This window comes from Ostrinia furnacalis, unplaced genomic scaffold, assembly GCF_004193835.3.
Source record: "Ostrinia furnacalis isolate ACB-3 unplaced genomic scaffold, ASM419383v2 OfSCF7594, whole genome shotgun sequence".
Taxonomy (NCBI): domain Eukaryota; kingdom Metazoa; phylum Arthropoda; class Insecta; order Lepidoptera; family Crambidae; genus Ostrinia; species Ostrinia furnacalis.
The window spans coordinates 437,666-461,918 of NW_021137833.1; the positions used below are offsets into that span (position 1 = coordinate 437,666).

Genomic DNA, 24,253 nt, shown 5'->3' on the forward strand with positions numbered 1-24,253 from the left:
AGCTGAGAAGGACATAGGATACTTTTTATCCCGTTCGAAATAAAAAAAGTCTGCTTATTTATTGCCATTAAGGCGGAACAAAGTTCGCCGGGTCAGCTAGTTTTAAATAAAATGTAAACTTGGATAATGGGCATGCATGATCAATTAAACATAAATGTAGGTACTGCCCCCCTAGACTACTACTAAGGTATCGTTAACCACGTGTTATCCATGTTAAAAATGTAGGTGACTTTGTTGGAGTATTAAAATAAATTCTCCAATTTGAATAGCTGACAGTTTGAATGAAACCAAGATGAAACCCTGATGAAACCATGAAACCTCAACCTGCTAGTGAGGAAGAAAATTCTATCATGGCAATAAATGGTAACATTTTTACAACTTGCAGCATTTTTTTGTCAGTGATGTGTGTTAGGTGTTAGGATATTCCGAACGACTAATCGATAAATCGATAGTTTTCTGATGGTCTGAAGTTTTAATTCAGCAAAACTAAAATGACAGTTAAAACAATGGAAAGAGTAAATGTTAAAAATGATATTGTCCTACTTCCTACTAATATTATAAAGGCGAAATGTTTGTTACTCTTTCACGCAAAAACTATTGAACGGATTTTGTTGAAACTTTACAGTATTATTGTTTATAACCCAGATTAACATAATAGGCTATAATTTATGACGATATGTGACAAATACATTTAAATAAATAAATAAGACGTGTCGAAAAAGCGCATTCTATTGTCATTGGTTAAAATCTACAGCGCTGGACAAACTATATACATATATACTGTTTTTGACGTTCGTAAATATTCATGCCGTGAAACGCCATCTATCAACATGATATCTAACGGGGGTAAAACGTGGTCCACGCGTATAAAGTCGCGGGCGGCCGCTAGTATCCAATATGTTTAAAAATGACTGTTTCATACTAAAAAAATGTTAATACCTCGATATTATTTCAAAATTAATACTCGCTGTTTAAATAACAATAAAAGCTACACGTTTCAGCCGAATGCAGCTAGTTTTCACTTTGAATCAAAAGGGTATTCTGATGCCAACCGCCTCTGTGGTCTAGTGGTAAGACCACCTGCTTCAGATGCAGAGGTCCCAGGTTCGATTCCCAGTGGGAGCAGATTTTTCTGTTCCGTTTGGTTGGTGGTAGGGCTTGTTCTAAGTCCGCCTGGCTAGCTACCACCATCTTACATAAGTCTGTCGCCATAACAACAATGTTAACAGCATTGTTGTGTTCCGGCAGTTAGAGGTAAGATAGCCAGTTCCTCCGTAGTTGAGGATTCCGGGTGAAGCTCGCTTCCACCTTCGGCCTGATCGTCACTTACCATCAGGTGAGATACAGGCCAAGAGCTTCCTCGTTGTGGATAATAAAAAATTAAAAAAAAATGCGCTGTTGTTAGTATATTCAAATACATCTAAGGGCTGATTTTACAATCGTTGGATAACTTTTAACTGAAGAATAAGTTTGGCATATTGACAGTTTCAGTATGGGAAATATGTCAAAATGACAAGTTTATTCTTCAGTTAAAAGTTAAGTGATGATTGAAAAATCAGTCCTAAGAAGTATTTTATAATCAAATTGATATTTTGAGTAGCATAAACGATGCTAGTGCATTATGGTGAAAATAAGAAATCAAAATGAATCTACATAATTTTACAATCGACTCCGTAATGATAAATCGAGTTACACACCACACTATTTTCAAATAAAACCCATGACATTGACACTTGACTGACAGTGATAATAGTGATTTGACAGAAGTGCTAAGCCGAATGCCGAAGTTTTGGTTTTTTAGTCTTGCGATTTAGAATTTTGGATAAATTAAATTACAGTTTTATCTAGACTGAATTAATTTTTATTGTGCTATTAAATGGTTTAGTTAGTTACAAAATGATCTTATCTAAGGCTACTATTTCTCTACTGTGTTTATTGTTATTATTGTCCATTTTTATGGCCAATTTATTGAACATAATCGCTACGGATCATAATTTTTACATTGAAAACAAAAATGAGGGAATCAATCATACGAAATACTTAAGTAATAAGTTCGGGCAGATAGGCGACTCCAACAATAATATTATTTGGTTCTTGCAGGTGAGTACTTAATTTATAACAAATTGTGTAGTGATTGGTAGAACAAAGATCATTGTCCCTTTGTTTGGTTGGTTGCTACGTCAGATATGTTATCAGAAGTACTATTGAAGTTTTACAAACTGAGTAATAGTTGTATGATATTGCCTATCTTATGTGACTTGTCTATTATTGATTCACAGATTTCTGATATTCATATAAGTATATTCCGGGATCCAGGGAGAATATCGCAGTTCCAACAATTCTGCGACAGCACAGTTAGAAGGATCAAACCCATGTTAGTCCTGGCCACAGGAGATTTGACCGACGCAAAAGCCAAAGACAATTTGGGCAGCTCTCAAGTTAAGAAAGAGTGGATATACTACCACAATATTATCAAAGAATCGGGTGTCACTGATGAAACAGTGTGGTTGGATATCAGAGGAAATCATGGTAATTAATTACATTTTTCAACATTTAATCAAACCAAATAGTCATAAAACTACAAAATAGCTTAACTTCATTAATTGTTGTTGTAAATGTAACTTTATGATGCTAATTAGTATAAAATGATAATATACATTTGTATTTATCTTCAGTAAATAAGTTAATGAGACAAGTACATTTTTATGATGCAACATAAACATATTTTCACTGGACTTTTTTATTGCAGATAATTTTAACATCAAGACTATAAATTCTCAAGAGAACTATTTTAGAAATTATTCAGTACAAGGGTCTACTCATGCTAAATCCTATGTGCATTATGAACACAGAAATGGAGTTAATGTAGCCTTCTTAGGCATAGATGCCTGTCCGGAACCTGGATTGAGGAGGCCGTTTAACTTCATTGGCATCTTAGATGCTGAAGAACAACAAAAATTACAGAAATTAAAAACGGAGGCTGAAGCTAAATCAGACCATATAATTTGGTTTGGACACTATCCAACATCATGTATATTATCACTTAAACATGAAAACCAAAGATTAAACCTAAGAGAGCTTATGGGCAGTACCCAAGCCTCACAGGTCTATGTATGCGGCCATTTACATGCTATGGGAGGTCTAGTCCCAAGAATGTATACTAAACAAAGAAGAGGCTACTTGGAGCTAGAATTGGGTGATTGGAAAGACAACAGGATGTTTCGATTAGCCGCAATTGATCATGGCATTTTCTCATTTGTGGACCAAAAACACAATACTTGGCCTTTAGTTTTAGTCACAAATCCGAAGCATGCACGTTATGCTATGGCTGGTCGTGAACCATTACAGTTGATATTAGAGTCAACACATATTCGAATATTAGCTTTTAGCGATGTGGAAATCGAAACTGTAAAGATTTCCTTTGACAAAGAGAGTTGGATGAAATGTAAAGTTGCTAAAGCACCGCTCTATGTGTGCCAATGGCTGCCACACTTGTTCAGTATTGGGCTACATTATTTGTATGTGACAGTGACTGATGAAGTGGGGAAAGAAGTTGTACTGGAACATCCATTTTCTTTGGATGGGTCTTTGGTGAACTTTGAAGTAACACCACGGATTCTACTTATGCTTGATGCTGGTGCTGTAGTAAGTTAAATGTGATTGTTTGTCCACTTAAGTTTCCTTTAAGAATGTGACATATATTTTAATATATTTTTTTACAGTTTCAGACAATATTTGCAACTCTATTATTGGTTAATGTAATTCCTCTACTTGTTCTACGATTACAAAAAAGGCCACCCAGATACCGACGAAAGTTCGGTAGTCATGTACTTCGAAGAGTGTGGTTACTGAGCAAAATCGACAGAATATTTTATCCAATTGTATTGTATACATTATACACGCCATTTGGACCCTGGGCAATTGGTGAACTGATTGATGGATATGTGGGCGTAATTTTTGCTTGGGGTATAATCATAAAAGGAGCTTTCTTACCTGAACCGTTCACGTATATGTATGGAAGTGTACAGTTGATGTTTGTGCAGCTACCACTTGTCTTCGTGTTGGCATACTGCTTGGAGACTCGACTGTTTAGTCCAACCGTAAGGGGAATAAAAAGGTTGATAAAGAATTTACCTTTTGTCTTTTTGCTGTCTATACAATTTTTGCTGGCTTATTTCTTCTGGCTGGAGTATGGGACAATGGCTTTCGTGTTTGGACCTCTCAGGACGTGGAGTATATTCCTCAGCATATTGCTGTGGTATAAAGTTTGGACATTGCCTCCAGAATATTGCAGGTAACTGTCAAAGATTTTTTTGAAAACAATTTTATTAACTTCCATTAAATATCAATTCTTATTTCTGCATGAATTGAAAGAACTAATAGTTATTTTATTCTTTTTCTGTTTCAGGAAACTATCAAATCTGAATGATTTACCTTCATAGTAGCTGAAAAGTTGAGAATGAATGGTGATGTTTAGGATTCTCAGTCATTTCTAAGAGACACAGTATAAGTTGAATACAGTACTGTTTACATAATGTAATGTAAATAATATTTATGATGATGTAACTGTAGGTAAGTATGTATTTATTGGCACCAAAGACAACATAATTATTATGGTACATTCCATGTGCTTAATTATTTAACAGAATTATTATGAGGTTTCTGTTTGCTTAATTGTATACTGCAATTATTGCACAATCGAAATTGTTTTTAGTTCTCAATGATGTGTTATAGAAATGGCATAAATATGTATGTACGCAAAGTATTAATATATTATCTTACATGATTTATTGTTTATTGTTAGGTTTATTAATGTTATGTACATCTATCATTAGAGTTGAAAAGGAGTTGTGTGTATTTTGCTTATGTATTTATGTCATAATAGTTGTTGTGATCAGTATTATCTCAACAAGAAAATTTGATGGTTGTCTAACTCTAAACAAGTAGGTACTTTGCATTAATTCACTTATGTATTTTTACAGTAATCTTTATATTTTACCTTTACGAGTAGTAGACCTGAAATAATTGCAAAATGAGCAATAATTTGAGAATAAACGGTTATTGTACTTAGATTTTCTGATATTAGTTCTTTTTTCTAAAATTGCTAAGTGATTTTTATTAGACTGCCGAATTTTTACACTGAGAGTTACTCATCAATTAAGTAATAATATAATGAATGAAAATAGTATCGAATATTTAAAAAAGACCAAATAGTAGTTGTTTTGAAGAGTTTTTAATATGGCTGTGCTGTGACTACATTTCCACAAAATATGAAAATAGTTATACCTACTCAAAATTTTAGTGTTATGTTATTTTAGACTTTGTTAATATGTAATAATACATAGTATATTATACTATCACCAATGTCCGTAAACATAAAACTTATCCATAATATCATTTAATTAATCAATCGAGGTATGTTTAGACAAAAAATAAAACCATTTTAAATTTTTAAGTCCCTGCAAACTTTTTTTTTGTTAAATATGTATAACAGAACATAGTCGTCAGTTACACGTCGTAAATATTATGCAGCGCCTTTGTAGCTGTTGTAATATAACATAGAGAACTGTATAATTATGTTAATGTGTTATAATTATTAAACATATAGATGTGTATTTTCAACGATTGCTTTTTTGCTGTCTAGTCAATACCTACCAGTATTTGATAGAAGTTTCGATGTTGCTTATAGCAAACAAACCTAAAATAATTTGTGTAATTAATTGATAGGTCAAAATATGGAGTGGAACTAAATCAATGTATAGTCAATTATTGAATTTATCTCAGAGCTTACTTGATGGAATACAGACGATATTGTGCTTTACTATTTACTGCTTATAATAAACTAGGTGATATAAAAAGATTTTTGTTTGCCCCATGCATTGCTGAAAGGTATTTGATTTGAACCTTAGTGTTTAGGTACCAATAACATACGATCGGAGGCCTATTACTGACGTTGGATTTAATAATTTGATAAATGAATTTATGAACAAATAGACGACACCCTTTGTTGCACCTACTCGATAATTTTGTTTGCGTTGGCAAAGATTAGTAAGTGACATGGAAATAATAATAGATGTAGAAGATTTTCTGGAATTAAAAAACGAATATTTGAAAAAGTTTTCCCTTGAAATGATCTGAGCTTCTGAGTGCTTGACTCAGAAAGAAAACAGTAAACATTGCTTTGCCTAACCACTATATCGAAAGAAACAGACCCTCATCGTAATATTTTTATTAGAAATGCAATGAAATATAATAATTTATTCAGTTTTGACCAATATTTTTGGCACGTATGAACTTTTAACGTCGTAGTTCCTACCAGTACTTCTATATCTATTATTACTTCGATGGTTAGAATGATAAGGCTATGACTGAGATCGCCAGAGTATATTTTTGTACGAATGACAAATTAGAAAATTCTAATGCGAATTGCTTCTATTTTGTTAATTCTTGTATCCTCATATGATAGGCTTTTAGGCCATATTACGCAATTTTCATGAATTAATTTAAAGTGCTGAAAAATATGTAATGGATGCTTGCAAATTGCGTATTAACGTCGTTTTTAAATTATGACTGATGATGATAATATAAGACATTTTTTGACGTTTTCTATGATCAATATGCCTACAGAAAACATAATATTAAGGCATGGAAAACCCTAATTTCTCACTATCATAGAGTCGACATCTAACTTGAAAAGTTTAAGATTAATATTATGGTCCTGTTCTTGCAAAATTAAATATGTCACATTAGGCTTACTATTGAGATGTTAAAACAAAATTATTTAAATTCGAGTATCAATCCGCAATCGAAGTCTTAAAGTTTTTTTTAACTTTTGCGAATATACCTAATGTTAATTAGTCGGTGTTTAGCATTAAATATTCATAATGAATGATCATGTCTATACATATCTTTTTCTGTTACTTATGTCGTAAATGAAACGCCTATGTAATATAGTTGCATATTTATTTGCTGTATTATGCACAAATTGTAATTCGATGTTGTACAATTATTGCTATCATTATGTACATTTTAAAAGTTATTATAATAATAATAACGTATATTCGTGTAACACTCTATGGAATGTGAAGCTGGTCAATAAAATACTAATTGTTGTAATATTGTTTTTTAATTAATAATATTAATTTAGTACCTAATTAGAGAGTTTTTGAGAATGTTACTCTTTCCCTTTTTATTTACTTATTTAGTTATTTTGATAAGTACTTTAATATGTCATGATTAGATTACCTATGCCATGTTTTAGCTTCTTTTTATCATAGGTACAATAATGTATAATTATTTACACGACTTATAAACCTAGGACCAGATAGATTATAACATGTTAGTGGAGGTATAAGGTGTAAAACTTATATTATTTATTGTTAGTAGATCATTTACACGCCGAAATTTTATTTACAGTCGAACCTGTCATAGATAAAATCCACATGACGGTGTAGCTACTATTTTATTTACAATCAGATCCTATAGAGCGTTTTGCGTTAACATCATCTGCACGCTCTATGCACTCTGTACTTTAGGATGCAGATCAGAGATATTTGGAGTATCACAATCCATATCACTAAGGCTGAGAAGTCACTGTACAGGTTTCTGGTAAGGCCTAAATGCTTTAGGTATTTGGTGGGGTCTGCGAACAGGCAGAATATCTCGTCGTGGCACGGCAAGCGACCCCTGTCGAACCCGTAGACTGTCTCTAGGAAGGCGTCGAATGCGTATCTGAAGTAGGAAATGGCAGCAAACGGCCGGAGGTAGACTGGTATCTCCCGGTAAGGTATGAAAAACTCGGAGAACATCAGCATTGGGATATTTGCGGCGGGAATCACGAATAGGCCGAGCTGGAATGAAAAAATGAGGTCATAAAGCAAGTGAATACAATTTCATTTTCTCTTTGGTTCTCGTGCGTGTTAATTATTGCTCTCAAACAAAAAGTTGGGAGTACGTAAGGGAGATATTATATTAAGCTGAATAGAATTTCGTAGAACGCTAGCTACTACGAGTAAAATTCAAAATTTTAAGGTTTGAGTAAGCCATAGCGGTTTCAAATAAATTGAAGTCCACTTGGTGACTTGGCCTGGTGGTTCGCTTAACAGATAACTACGATTTTAGTCAGAATCAGAGTTACAAGTTCAATAACCGCACCATGAAAACATTTTTGTATGTATAAAAAAAACATTCTTGGTGTTTTCTATGTAAAGTATGTAGGTATTAAAAAATAGTATGTCTATATCCATTGCCTGGAACCCATAATAGGTAGGTACAAATAGGGGACTGGACACAATTATTATAATCCAATAAGTTACCTTGACGTCACACGCCGCGCCCACCACCAGGCCGAAGGTCTGCGCGAGGATCGTGAGCAGCGCGCACAGCAGCCAGGCTAGCCCCATGCGGTGGGCGTCCAGCGGCTGCGACGTCAGGTACCACGCCGGGAACATGAACACTGTGGCACATAGCAACTGGGGACAAAATTGAATGGTAGGCGTTATGGTGGGTTTTACTAGCCCTACCCAATCTACTCAAATCGTTTTTTGTTCAGGACATCTGAGGAAAAATAGACTAAATATTTATGGAGCATACAATCTCGTAATAATATCAGTGAGGAGTAGTCACCCGGCAAGATAAAGGTCGCGGGTCCCACCTAGGGTAGTAAAATGTTTCGATTGATAAATCATAGAAATACATAGTTACTTGAATCGGTAGGTCCACGAGAATCTTCGAGGCGCAGTACGCGGGCAGCGAGTACCACTTATTCAAGTGCTCTTGTAGTACCACTGAGGCTTCCACAGGAACTGAAAACAGATAACAAATAAGATATCACAGCAATAGGTAGATTACGGTAATCATTGTGGCATTGCACAGTATGTTATGAGACTGTATAATCGGACATTCTCATTTATTTGATGAACCGTATAGAGCTCAGTTATACAAACATGATAGTAAAACTCCCGTTTGAAAATTCCAAGTAGTTTTCGCGGTATAGAAATTCAAAGTTACCTATTTTTTTACTTCTAAATTATGGAAAAATATTCTCACTCGTTAACTAATAACATTTAATTCAGAATTGTTATAATACTTCATAGAGCTCTTAAAACTACACGTAATAAGCGTATTAAGTGCTTCGTAAACGCATTCAGTTAATTGGGAAAAATGATTTTAGTGATTTTTGTTTTTATTTTTTTTCTCAATTATACCTTAATATATGCAAACATTTTTAATTGCAAGATATAGTCTGATATTTAATCTACTTGTATAAAAAAATCAGCTTTAAATTCCGTGATATATTTGAGGAAAATCAAATTGAAAATATGCGCCATGTAGAATTGTAAATTTCCCATCACTTTTTAATAGCAATATTTCTTTTGGATGTTTAAATATCATCAGCTCGATTGTACCAAATTATTGTATTGACATTCGATTTACATAGGTTTCAAATCGATGAGAAAATTATTAAAGGTAGGATAAATTCGACTTCCTAGATTTGTTTACATACTTTTTTAGTTAGTTACTTACATACAACTTAAGTTAATATAAGAGTGTTAAAAAAGAAAAAAGACTCGACTTGAGAACCTCCTCCTTTTTTTGAAGTCGGTTAAAAACAATGTGAATGTGACTTTTTAGAACCTTCAACACTATGCACATAACAGGCGGGATTTGAAACTTTTTAGACAATATTCCGATAATAGAATTATTCCTTCCAAAATAAAATTGTCGACTCTAGACTCGTAAAAATTTTATTAAGACGTTTTATGTTTTTTCTCAAATATATCACGGAGTTTATAGCTGATTTTATTAATACAATTAGATTAAATATCAGACTATATCTTGCAATTAAAAATGTTTGCATATATTAAGGTATAATTGAGAAAAAAAATAAAAACAAAAATCACTAAAATCATTTTTCCTAATTAACTGAATGCGTTTACGAAGCACTTAATACGCTTATTACGTGTAGTTTTAAGAGCTCTATGAAGTATTATAACAATTCTGAATTAAATGTTATTAGTTAACGAGTGAGAATATTTTTGCATAATTTTGAAGTAAAAAAATAGGTAACTTTGAATTTTTATACAGCGAAAACTACGTGGAATTTTCGAACGGGAGTTTTACTATCATGTTTGTATAACTGAGCTCTATACGTTTCATCAAATCAATGAGAATGTCCGTTTATACAGTCCCATAACACACTGTGCATTGTAACAATAGTTTATGTAACTAAAATATAAAGGGCTTCTATGCTTAATTTATATAACTTATTTTACCAGAGATGTAATAACATAATATTCACTTATAATTAACATTTTTAATTAAGCTAGACCAGTGTTTTTCAACCTTTTTCATGACGCGACCCCCTTGGTATGAAAAAAATATTTCGCGACCCCCCCCGACCGCTCGCTTTTTTTTTCATGCATTTTATAATGTTACAAAGATGTTGTAGGGACCAAATATTTCAATGCATACAACATTTGGATGGATTTGGATAATTAAATTTCGGATAACTCTATCATTATAACTTTACTGATTCTTTTACTGAGGCAGTTTTTACGACCTCTCGCGACCCCCCTACAGAGGCTTGGCGACCCCCCAGGGGGTCGCGACCCACAGGTTGAAAAACACTGAGCTAGACAATACATCTACGAGTCGTAGTCATTTTCGTAGTAGTCGTAGTGTGGTCGTAGTCGGTGTCTACGGTCTACGGCAAGTGAGCTACGCGCTACAGGTGTGATATTTCAAAATATTCATAGCACAAACATTATTATTTGTTTTGTTTTTGTTGAAGTTTGGATAACTGACTAGATTAGAATTAAATCTGGGTAATAGTTATTAGTTTTAGGAAACCTCATATCTCCCCAGTAAGTCATAGGTCATGGAAACTTCTTTGCTAAAGTCTTGACTTTACATTGTATAACTAAATGAGAATACCTATAATACTAGTAGCTAAGCAAAAATACTATATCGCGTTTCCATATTGTATAAATTAAAATTAGTTTGTGCGCCAGTTACAAATACTGAAACTCACATGTATGTATGGGAGGCATTGCATTTGAAAAGAATATAAAGAGCAGAAAGAAGAAGAGGCAGCCGGTGTTGGATATGACGCGGCCGGCGTCTGCGCCCGCGCCGTTGTAGAGCGCGCCCAGTAGCAGAGCTACCAGCAAGTGTGCTGCTAGACGGATCTGAAGAAAGAAAGAAAATAATTTTATTTTGGCAACAAAGTCATGCAAAAAAAGACATAGGTACCTACACATAAAACTATGAAACAAAATTGCCAAAAAAGGTCACCCACTCAGTATCATGTACACTGGTTTTCAGTGGGTACCTGTTGGTGGGATGGATGGGATCTGCAACAATTTAAAGAGAGTACTGTTGAGTATTCTGTATATTCTACTCTTGAATCTTTTGATATTAAGAAAAACAAAGTTTTACAGTTTATAAAGCGCTTTTACTGCTGTGAAACTGATGGCCGTTAGGGTAGTGTCTCATTCAATCGTCACCATGAAACGAAGATTAGACGTACTGAAGGCTGGTCTACCACTCAGTGGATCTTCGATCTAGCAGGGGTCGCTAGAGGCTCAGGTGTATGACGGGCAGCGCAGGATCGGTCGTAGTAAAAATTCTTGGGGGAGGCCTTTGGCCAGCAGTGAACGTATTTTGGCTGAATGAACGAGCGCTGATAGACGTCCCAGCATAACTTTAACCATTGCTTCGGGACAATAAGGGACAGTGTTGTTTGATCTTCTTCTTCTCAGTCGGTGCACTCTTGTCAGAGTGGTCGTGGTCATCATTGTGAATCACGATGAGTGATGTTCCACGCAATACGGCGCCATTCCTCGCGGACTGCAGCTTTCCGGGCACTTTCGTTAACCGAATACTTAGTTGCGGCCTTGATCTGGTCCGTCCATCTCATTGGTGATCTACCACGGGGTTTTCACGGGTTGTATGATCACTGAGGCGTTATTTTCTGTTGTTAAGTACCTGTGTCAAGTGAACATCCCTCATGGCCCCAATCCAGCAGCGCCACAGCAGAGCCCCCAGCTGTTGGGGCACATTCGCCAGGTAGCCCTCCGTCAGGGGCTGTCGCGTATTTAATAGAGCCTCAGTTTCCACAACAACACCTGGAATACACAATTCATAAATTACCCTTAGATAAAGTAGACGTGCTATGATATGGTGTTACTCAATGTGCTACCACAGTTATTATAATACTAGTATGCTACTGTGATTTCTATAATTTATAGAAGACATGACTGGGAATATGGATGTGGTTTGTGAGTGTTATTAGTTCATATTGTTTACAGTACTAGTGTAATCTCAACCTTAGTTCTTACTACTTGGTTATTTAGGGATAATTAACATAAAATAAGCCCGTGTCTTACGTACCTACCAAAGTATAACTTAAATTCGAGTCGCATCGACAGTGATTGCATCAAAATGACGTTTTGCAAACTCATTGTGTTATTGTAAACAATCGGAATACAAACATCATCATTTACGAACAATAATTCCGGGCACGTTTGACTTTGACTTTACTTTGACTCTACAAAGATGCATCAACTGTTTTGGTTACCTTTTAGGTTTTCCTCGTGGACGTCGCTCTTAGCAATCCTCCTCATCTCGTGAGCATAACTCTTCGCTTCAGCTTCCAAAAGGGCGAGGTTGCCAGAGTGCTCCTCTGTCGCTATTTCCAGCACTGAAAATATTTGCGAGAGCATTGGTTAAATGCATGTGCGAGTTGATATAACATCAACTTGAAGTGCTACTTTCCCCATTTATCATTTAATATGTCTGGAAGAAATCGCTTCCTAGCGATAAAGTCGCGTAAATAGTGCTGTTTCATGTTTTCAGATTCGATGTTAGACCATATCACAATTTTCTTTCTTGTTTAATGAAAAGGGAGGGTTCTCAATTTAGTTTTGTAAAAAATGAGTTTTTTTTTCAATAATGTCATGTAGGTAGCCTACAAATAGTAGTAGTACAATAGAAGGTAGGTAGGAAATGCATATGGAATACTGTGTAATAAAGTACAAAAGTATTTGAACGTCTTACTGTAATCAGCCATATTGTAATACTGTGGGCACTGGAACCCTGCTTTCGACAGCGCATCAGGGATGTCAGCCAGCGCCCCCGAGTACAGAGTCCTGCCTCCGGACAGCAGGATGACGTCATCGGCGCAGTTGAACAGCTGCGAGGACGGCTGGTGGATCACGCACGCCACTGTGCGCCCGCTGCGAGCCACCGTCAGCAGCGCACGCGCCACCGACATGGACGATACTGAGTCTAGCCCACTGTAAAGGTTGGAGTTTAGTCGCTTTCTGATTAACACTTTGAATGTTAAGAGTTAAAAATTGGGTGTCTCGAGGGTTATTTTTGCGAAGTCCGCATTCTGCGTCAGACCCGTTTCAATGTTAAAACGACCTTTAAAAACGTTTGATTGCGCATTTTAAGTAGGCCATTTCGAAAATCATTCATTTAAGTATTCAATGACAATTTAATTTTTATTTTATTTAATTAATTTTATTTAATTAAAAAAAAAAAAAAAATTTTACCAAAAATATCTAAGCATTTATAAGGAACAACAAAACTGAAATAAATTTACTTCTATGTTTAAAAAAATAGCCAATTTGTGAGTGAATCGGAAACATTTTATGGTAGGAACCATAACCATTGTAGGCTATTTAAAATCTTAAGTTCGAGTGTTATTTATGACGAAGTTTATGATTTTTCCTTTACCTAGTGGGTTCGTCTAGCAGCATGACTGTCGGGTCCACGAGGAGTTCGCAGGCGATGGTCAGCCTCTTCCGCTCCCCGCCAGACAGGTGGCCTGCCCTGGTCGTGTGGATGTCAAGGATTCCCAGCTGTTTCGATATATTCGCGATCTGCAGACATAAGGCTATGTAAAACAACCTATTGTTAAGGCAGAACATGATTGGTGGAGTGCAAATGATGCATTGTGTCAATGATAATGGTTTAGACATAGGGTCATATAATTTTGCGCTTTACGTTTAAGCAGTGGCGGCGTTAGGCGTAGGCAACGTGGGCCACCGCCTACGGCCTCGCGGAACAAGGGGCCTCGCGCATCAAAAATTTTGAAAAAATGTATACAAGGTGGAGATGACAATATCACAATACGACAATAAATGCAAACATTGACTATTAAATATAAATTCTTGATAGCTAAACAATGTAGTTAAAAAAATATATTTTTTTCCAAACAAATTCAGCCATAATCAGACACAAAATAAAGCAACAACACGGTTTTAAGTGACGAACATTATTCTTTGGCGCAATATTCCTTTAAAAATAATCACTGAATCAAGAAATCAGAAACTGTCAATGAATAGACCGTTGACCCGTTTTTTTTTTATAAAATCCGTCTTCAGGTCGCCACAGAACAAGGCCTCGCGAAATCTGTCTTGCCCACATCAAATTTAGGTCTTGCCCTGCCACTGCGTTTAAGTATTCTGCATTATCGCCTTTCAAGTTGTTTTTGGTTTTAACCTCAGTAATTGTGTATGTTGAAAATATAATGTAGTTGTATATTACAGGAAACGACGACACTAAACACAAGTCAATAATAAGGTCTTGTTTATAGAAGTAGGTACAAGTGTTTGTTTAACAAAGGAAGGAAAACGTTAAGTAAATACATTGGCTTAGTAGCATTATTATCGTAGAAGTTGTTGACAAAATAAGTTTTAATTATTTGTATATATGCTACTAAGAAAGTCATTACTAAAAATACTCATTTGGTACACAATTAGTCACAATGTAAAAATCGTCCACCTAAGACCCGAACCCATCAACGTTGGTCGCTGAGCGACTGTTACCACTGATCTTTAAAGACTTTAATTTATCTTTTCACTTATCCTCTGTGAAGCAAGCGATAGGTCGTATTTAGGGTCTCTTAACCTTTAAAGTCCCAGACGGCATACATTAATGCCATAACAATTGATTATCTATTGTGTATAGATTCGCAGGCCTTGAAGGATTAAAGCAACGTTTAAACCTATTTGCCTTTGAAGTTCAACCAATCCTAGGTATCTGTTACTGAATCTATGATAAAGATAGAGTCGAGCTTGTTTTCTGTAATACAAACTTAAGAGGGAGTTTCTTGATAGGATCATTTTTATCTCGTTAATTTATCTAGCTTACCAGTTGTGTCCGATCCCAGGGTTTGACGTTGGGTAGTTTGAGCCTAGCAGCGAACTGCAGTGTTTCCCCGGCTGTCAAAGTGTCTATGAGGGTGGCGTGTTGGCTGACCATCACTGCGTTCCGTCCAGCACCGTACATGGCACCTTTGACTCCCACCTTCCTGGAAGAAGTTTAGATACTTATTTGTAGATATTCTTGTTACAGATGGCCACTGGGGCAGGAAAGTTCTTGAGTGGCAACCACGAGCCGGAAGACGTAGCGTGGGTAGTCCCACTAGGTGGACCGACGATCTTGTGAAGGTCGCGGGAGGTGCCTGGATGCGAGCGGCGCAGGACCGGTCTTTGTGGAAATCCTTGAGGGAGGCCTTTGTCCAGCAGTGGATGTCTTTCGGCTGAAACGAACGAACGAACGATTCTTGTTACAAAGATAACGGACAAAGTTAATAAAGTTTTTCTAATAAATCATCTTATAATTATTTATCTATCTATCTTCTATATAAATAAAAATGAATTGATGTTCGTTAGTCTGATTAAAACTCGAGAACGGCTGGGCCGATTGAGCTGATTTTGGTTTTAAAATGTTTGTCGTAGTCCAGGGTAGGTCTAAACGGTGAGCAAATACGCGCGCGATATTGTTTTTCTGTGACAGACAAAATTCCACGCGGGCGAAGCCGCGCCGCGGGCGGAAAGCTAGTAATAAATAAAGAAACATTAAAAGACAACTAATCTAACGTAGTATGATGATACAAAGTTTACTTGATGTTTTATGCATGTTATTGAAGGGTCGGTATTAATTACATCCTCATAAAGATGCGTTTGAATCAACGATGTGCGAGATTTGCTAACCATTCACATTGTGTCAGCAAGAGGTGTAAAACAAATGTATTTGAGCTTGACATGTCTAATAAGAAAAATATTCTTTCCTCAAATCCTTCAAACATAACTCGTTTAATTTCTATGTAGCTACAGTGACCTAAGCTTGACCTAAGTTATGGGCTTTTCCAACAGAGCTGTGTAATAAGAGTCTACTAAAATTAAGCTCCAAGATTAGTATCGTGAAGATAAATTAATTCAAGTGTAGTATTGTTTACACATGGGAATTCCTCAAGAAAGGTTTAAAAATAGTGGTCATCTATTAAAAGCAGCCAAGTACATAAGTATATGATGCACGAGGTTTTGCTTGCATCGCGAATAAACGCATAACTTTAGTTTAAACGTAACTTAAGCCTTTGATTTATTATCCAGGTAAATTAAGGTCAGGGCGATCACCTTGAGCTTAAAGATCTACGCATACATCGCATGGATGCTGCATATAAGTAATCTAAATATAGACAATTCCTAATGAAGGTTGACGATAGGGTCCAAAATACAAGGAGGCATGTAAATTGGCTACCATCTTTAATTTCTTGCTAAACATTCACGTAGTTGCCAAATCTTGTCCAAAATTGAATAAAAACCTGACTGTATTTAATTTCAAAGGTGAGTGAGTGTGGAACAAAGCCTCACTTATGCGTCTAGTAAATGAGAAGTAGGTACCTACGTCCTCCTGCACTGGAGACTAAATGACCCGATGATGTAGATGATGGTGGTTGAAGATTTTAGAAGGTAGAGAATTGTCAACTTACTTTCGTCCCGCCAGTATTTTCATGAGCGTGGTCTTGCCGGCGCCCGACGGGCCCAGGATGTACGTGAGGCGCCCTGGCCTGATGGCTCCACAGGCTTCGTTCAATATAATGTACTCGTTCTTGCATGATTCCCGCTTTTTCCACTTCCAAGATATACCTGGGGACAAGGTATATGTAAAGATATCATTACTTACATTATCAAATTCAAACTCATATTCTAAATACTTACATATAAGTAACTATTATGATGATGATGTGATTATTATTATTGGAATAACATGGAATGCAATAAAGATATAAAGGCCTTTTTCAGGGCACATTACACGTTCCAAATACAGGGTGACTGGCACTGAACCCGCCATAGCTAATACGCGTATAGAGGAGGTCATTTGCTAATTATTGAACCTTACTTTCTATAGTTTAGGAGATATGTCAATTTTTATACTTTTTTCAAATTTTTCCGAAATTTTACCTAAAGACTGCTTAATTTTTTTTCTCGCATGATTTTAACCGATTTTTTTATTTGATAATAATATCGAATAAACCTTTAGTTAAATAAAATAAATTTCAGATCCAGATGATTGAATAACTAGCCACGAACGAGCCGCCAAAGTTCAACAAAAATACAAACCACGATAAAAAATTAAAGTTCGAATTCGATTTAAAAAAAAGCTAATGGTGATAATGGATTGCCAATGATCTTCAGAAAAATCTGAAAAAAGTATAAAAATTGACATATCTCCTAAACTATAGAAAGTAAGGTTCAATAATTAGCAAATGACCTCCTCTATACGCGTATTAGCTATGGCGGGTTCAGTTCCAGTCACCCTGTATAGTTTGCCAAATGCACCTCTTCAGTACAACATATCGGCTGGTGCTGAAATATTTAAAGAAATACCTTTGTCAGCTTCTTATTTATTGCATGAAAAAGATAGGGTAATTCCAGGATACATGCCCCAGTGGGATAGGTGCCGCGATTTTAAGTACACTATGTTACAAGCAACTTAGTCTAAAGTTATAGTACGTATAATAGAAAGGGACCTCCCCGTACCACTTTTCGCCTCGCAAACCATCAAAGAGTGCGTTCGTTTAGCTAGTGAGAGCAAAAATCTTCCGCAGCCAAACCTTAGCGAGCGTCGAAATAAAATTGGTAAGTATCTTATAATGGATAATTTTTTTGTCAGCTGTAAAATGAAGCAGATTTTTATATAATTTGATAGACTATCTTATAAATTAGACGAGATAGCTATGTTTAATTCGATTTTTGGTGTTATTATATTTTTTATTTAAAAAGGCACCTATGCTATGCTAAAAGGATAGTTGCCTAATTTATTTTGGGTATAGATGCCCTTAGGGCCGTGTCCCATGCACCTAGGGGCATCTATCCTAACCTGCTCTTTTTGCCACAAGTAGTAAGTAAGAAGAAAAAAAGAATGTAGTACGGCTAAGCTTAGGAAGTAATAAATAGGGTGCCATTCTGATCGAATTACCTTTTTACCCGACTGCGCTAGAAGGAGGGTTATGTTTTTCGGGTAGATGTACTATGTACTATTTTTAATAAAAAATATTTAATTTCATTTTTAATTCATTTAATAACAAACAATCCTAAAATAATAATACTTGGCTTGTTTGATTTCAAAATGCATTTGATCCTTAGAATTCAAAAACTGTATTAACGAGTCACCTATCCCTGCATCAGGCATCTATCCTTTGAAGCAATCATACAGTGAGTCTTCTATCCCCCACATTAGGCGTCTATCCCACTTTTTAGAGGTCAATTAAAATGGTATTAACTCAGAATCGGTATAAATTAAACTAAAATAATTATAGTAATATCATAGACGAAAGACCAAAGTTTGCAGATACTAAGGTCAAATTGTTGATAAAAACTTACTGACTGAGTTACAGAGCTGTTTCAAAAAGTGGGGCATCTATCCTGGACTTACCCTATAAGGCACAATGGTTTATAACCTAAATTTTATTTACGCAAAGAATAATATCTTCTAAATAAAAAATTGCAACTCTCTTGTTACTCGTATTTACCTATGTAGAAATATGCAATACGTCATTATTATTGAACTAGAAGTCATTATACTTATCCAACAAGAGTTTTGTTTTTTTGAGTTGAATATTTGTATGGTTAATAAGACGATTCAGTCTAGATAATTCGATTATGTTTGGTCAAGATAAGTTTTGATTACAAAGTTTGGAAACTACAGAGTAATGTCAAAAAGCGATAATATTTCTAAATTAGTATCCCTATTTTTATGTGTTACTAAATTTTTTAATCTCTATTTGACCACCAACACGACCCTCCTTGACCCCGACCTCTCAGTGCGTCTTATCAGCTAAGATAATAAAAAACTATTCTAAGTATTTATTGATATTATTGTTTTATACTCAATAATGAAGGTTTTTATATAAGTAAAGGTTTTCATATAAGTAAAGGTTATCAATACAAAAGATATAAAGAATTGATGAAAGAAAATAGGAATTTAAGGAAAACTGGATGTAAATATTTTTCACGCATCTTCTTTTTGTTTATATTATTAATTTTCAAACTACGCATTTATAATATTTAAGTATACGTTTATAAGTACTGTTTTCTCAAAGTTTCGGTCACTTTGCATGAATTTGCTCAAGTAGGTAAACTGGAGGGCTTTGTTTACTGAGAAATTCCGGTTTTGTATGTTTATATTGGTGGTCACATACAATTTTAAATACGAGTACATACGAGTATTGCGAGGGTCGTGATACGAGACCATTATTTAAAACAAAACACACAATAGGTTTTTTGTTTGTACTCTTTGTAAATCTTTTCGATATTTAGTCAAGTTAAGATCATTCAAATTAAGTACAATGACCGTAATAACGTTTGAAGTGTTGAAAAAGCGTCATCCCAAAACAGATAAGCATTTCAATGATAAATGTAGAGACCGGACGTTAATAACATCTCAATTTTATAAATTTGACTAATTCTAACCACATAATTAATGTGTTCTCAAATTTTGTTAGTGACATTATTAATTTTGGTTCATGATGATTACAAGGTCTGTTTTCATGTCTAAGTTTAATGTTTAATTAAATCTGTAAGGTTTTATTACCAGTGCGCTTGGAAATCCCACAGGATATGTCCAAAAAAGTTGTGGGGTCGGTTAGTCTGTTTTGCACATTTCCTATTTCAATTTCCATTGATAACAATTGGCGGGAACACTTCGTGAGTAATAAACTATGTATATTAAGTAGTCACTATTTGCGCGGTGTGGCCGAATCGTGCGCACGCGTCGACTGGACTGCGCAGTGTCGGGGAACGATGTCCCGCTCACCATTCACTGTTGCAGTACTTATCTGTATGTAAATGATGAGTAACCTCTTATTAAGATACTAAGATAATTTTTTATTATATCCTATTTAATTGTAACGGTAGGATTAATGTGTTTTAAATGATGGACCGATAGATCATTGTACGGTAACAAATCGACAGTGAAATGTGTGCGTTTACAGTCATGTTTCTTTATTGTTTACTAGCTTTCCGCCCGCGGCTTCGCGCGCGTGGACTACATTATCTACATATTTTACGGAACCCTATTTTTTCCAAAATAAAATTTAGCCTATGCTACTTGTGGATAATGTAGCTTTCGAATAGTGAAATAATTTTTAAAAACGGTCTAGTAGTTTTTGAGCCTATTCATTACAACCAACCAAACAAACAAAGTTTTCCTCTTTATAATATTAGTGTAGATAATTGAAAAATTTAATTATACAAAAAAGTGTACAAATAGTAAACGTAATGCTAAGAACATTCTCCGCTAATCAACCTTTGGGTCATGCAGAGCAAGAAAAAAAAGGTTTTAAATGTGGATTTTAAGTTGATTATAAAGTTTTAATAGTGACCTAATTATGTTTATCCGTTTTGTAGTATTTTTGGGCACAGTCAACCACACGTTTTATGATTTAAATGAATAAAGAAACACTGCCTTGGCATTGGCAACACATTTACTGGCTTATTGATTGACAAACATCGGTAAATAGGTGGAGATAATGATATATCATTGTTATTCTGTAAATTGTTTACGTAAGTAATTTAATTAAACTTATTTATGACTTACTGTTTGATAATTGTTTGTATGGTGGACCACTTCTACTCTTGTTAATTATAATACCTACGTACGAACGTATTCGTAACGTTAACTGGCAGAGAATTCCTTCTGACAATAAGTTCGCCTTATGTGGCATATTATATGGCATTACGAATAAACAAATATTATTATACTGAATAAGACTATTGACTATTGATAACTATAACTTGTTACAACAGTTGAATGCATTATTTATAACACGAGTTATTACACAATAAAACTGGTTGACTATAATTACATGACAACTTACAATTACATTATATTCGATCGATCTGATCAATGTTTGCATAAATATCACAAAAATTACTTAGTTCTTAACTAAGTAGAGCATGTAGAGCCACAGAACGTACACAATATGGTAGATATGGATAAGATAGAAAGTATCTACTTAGCTTGCTATAGTTCTATAACAGATCAAACTAAATATTTCTGTTACAAAATATTAACATCTATTACAACAACATAAGGTACAGTGGAAATGATGATGTGATGCTATATTGTGCATTCTGCTAATACTTATCAAATTCTAGTTATAAATACGCGCGGTCATCACAATAATATTCGATTCTATCACAAAATACTGGAGTTGTACAGTACGCAACCCACTGAAATTCAATGTCAGTGATCATCATCATCATTATTAGTTAGGTCTTTAGATTTAGTATCTACCGCAGTAGCACATACATCCCCTTGCTAATTTACCACAGATAAATGGAGGATTTGGCCTATAGGCCCTTCTCCCTAGTTTACCCGAGGAAAATGGAGGGTTTGGCCAACACTTCTTGCTGGTTGAGGAGTCCTGATGTTCGCATTATTTGTCCATTACTTGCCTTTTACGACATCCACGGGTAGATTGGGCCCTATTCTAATATTTTGCCACGGCTTAATGCAATGTAGGTCATTAGAAGAATACTTTCGTCTGATAATAAACGGTGCAAGGCATAATAAACAGCTGTGATATTGCACTTTATATGGATATTGACTAGTGTATAGGCCAAAGGGCAGACAATATGATAAGCTTGCCCACTTATTTGGCGACAGACGCAGTTACTCATATGAATGTGCTGCAATAAATGCATTGAATTATGGCGGAACTGGGGCAATTGGATAATGGGTATTGGTTTAACCTTTTCTAGAGCCTAAAATCTGTTTATTTACTTGTGCTCTTCAATACGTCGTGATATCTCGGATGTTAAAATTAATATAAATGTATAACATATAGGACATATTATCATTCCTTTGTTTTTAATTTAAGAATACAATGAAACTTAGATAAGACTTCCTTTTATTTATTCCTTCATATCATTTTTATAATTCTTCTACATTTCTCGTCGAGTACGTCTCTCTTATTATGATTGTTTTGAACAATGAAATGAATTATTGGTTAATGTAATCACTTTACTCCATAAATATCTTTCATATCGGTCTAAGCACAGTATCACAAAGTGATTACAAAATTATGAAAAGGATTAACAAAGTGACAATCAGAAACCATGTGCAAGTTATGGAAAAATATCTTACAAAACACATCCTTTAGAAAATGAATCCAACTCTCTTTCTGCATGTTACTGCAACTATTTCAAGATATTCTCATGAGACTTACCCATAGAGGCTTGTGGGACTCTGCAAACAATATCGGTGAACACCACCAGCTTCCCATCTTCGAAACTCAAGTCGTCTTTGGCTGCTTCCATGTCCATGTGTCAACAAAAACAGATCACTTCTAATGAGAACGGAAGATAACGTTTAACATAACGCGCGGAATTGGAAAATTGAGTGGAGACGGCGCGCGCGTAGCGGCCCCGAGCACGACGCGTCTGGGACTGGGCTTGCGCAGCCGGGCTGCTTTCACCCACCTTAAGTACCGACTGGTAGAGATATGGCCCTGTTAGTGGCTTAGTGCATACGGAATTCTTACAAATAAGTCAAAGCTGACTTAATTGTAGTGACTATTTTTGAACACATGATTACCGATTGAGATTGGCTACTGGTTTATTAAGGTTCCGTACCCAAGACTCCTATTAAAAACTCCGCTGTGGCCCTCTGTCTGTCATGAACCGTATTAGTAAACAAACGGTTGATATTTCACAAGATTTTGTTGTAGCAGCAAACGCTGCTATAAAACACATGAAAATAAGCGTTTTTGTTTGATTTACGAGGGTATTAACAAATAACTACTGGTTATGGTGCAGTTTTTGAATCTTGCATAAAATATATGCTTTTGTCCGGAACCTTTTGTGTGCGACTCCTCGCACTTGACATTGGATTTTAAAATATCATCGAAATTATCATTATGCGTTCGTAACCTAATTATCATTTACACCTGATGTGGATATATTGATAACATTTAGATAATGGTTTATTGTTGATTACCGAGTAACAATGTAACTATTTGCCTACTTTTGAATGCGCTTGATAGCGGTTTTGTTGCATAGATGGGTCAATCGACCTCTTTAATCCAATACTTTTCAGCTTTAAGTTGTTGACCCCGGTGTTGTTCTTTAGCATTTTCATAGACAGAAATTGATGGTAGAGCTATAAAATAAAATAGATTCCAATAGTGTAACTGTTTTGAACTTAGTGTACGAATAATATAGCAAAATGATACATTTTGTAACAAATAAAAGAAAATGTAAGCTCAGAGGCAATTGACAGCATCTGTTGAGTTTAAGTAAATGTTGATTGCCCTGACCTGACTAACTACTTACTATATACCTCTGCACACGATCAGATAGTCTTTTATTGGTTTTGTACCAATGGAAAATACTTGTTTCGCTATTAAACTGTACCAAAAACCCAAAGATAACAGATTTAAATAAACGCTATGTTAAAATGTTTAGAATTTTGTATTCTGTCGGTTTGTATTAATACATTCATGCTATCATTAGTCAAAGTAGATACATTTGAATATTACAATTGTTAAAAATAAAAACTTTTAGTTTTTAACCCCTAATTGCTGTTGCTTTAGTCTCTAACGCATGATGTTTTCACCTATAATTAAGTTTGCATTTAACAAGTGTCATTTTTTATAGTTACTTTTGTGAAGCCTCAATGTAACCTTGTTGGTGTTCAAATAAATAAATAAATAAATATAAAAAATATAGTAACACACAAGAATACAATATCAAAAAAATAAATTTTCTACGTAAAAAATACCTGAAAACATTGTAACTCTTAAAATAGTGATTTGTAGTAAGATATCGTTTTACTGTTTGCTACAGTGTGATATTTTGTAGGCCAGTGGCAGCAAAGTGTCTCAACTACGAAAAGGTATCAAGTCAGCAACTTTCGCCTCATTGGAGGGGAGACCATGATTAGAGAACGCAAC

General features: G+C 35.1%; 2 protein-coding genes across 3 annotated transcripts; one reads left to right on the top strand and one right to left on the bottom strand.

Annotated features, from left to right (window-relative positions):
- The first annotated feature begins 1,754 nt into the window (after positions 1–1,754).
- On the top strand, positions 1,755–6,232 carry LOC114365500 (transmembrane protein 62). Its single transcript, XM_028322086.1, has 5 exons — positions 1,755–2,100; positions 2,280–2,529; positions 2,750–3,645; positions 3,723–4,294; positions 4,409–6,232. Exons 1-5 carry the CDS (start codon positions 1,897–1,899, stop codon positions 4,440–4,442), a joined length of 1,956 nt encoding a protein of 651 aa, XP_028177887.1. The 5' UTR covers positions 1,755–1,896; the 3' UTR covers positions 4,443–6,232.
- On the bottom strand, positions 5,477–22,807 carry LOC114365501 (ATP-binding cassette sub-family G member 1). 2 transcript variants are annotated; one of them, XM_028322087.1, is made up of 11 exons: positions 22,529–22,807; positions 16,787–16,943; positions 15,163–15,322; positions 13,744–13,889; positions 13,060–13,298; positions 12,581–12,703; positions 11,989–12,128; positions 11,033–11,189; positions 8,704–8,804; positions 8,316–8,471; positions 5,477–7,850 (listed from the first exon to the last, which is right to left on the bottom strand). In XM_028322087.1, exons 1-11 carry the CDS (start codon positions 22,623–22,625, stop codon positions 7,503–7,505), a joined length of 1,824 nt encoding a protein of 607 aa, XP_028177888.1. In that variant the 5' UTR covers positions 22,626–22,807; the 3' UTR covers positions 5,477–7,502. The 2 variants fall into 2 exon arrangements, with proteins under 2 accessions (XP_028177888.1, XP_028177889.1); XM_028322088.1 differs by lacking the exon at positions 22,529–22,807 and adding an exon at positions 19,891–20,097 and having other exon boundaries at positions 6,505–7,850.
- Between the last annotated feature and the right edge of the window lie 1,446 nt (positions 22,808–24,253).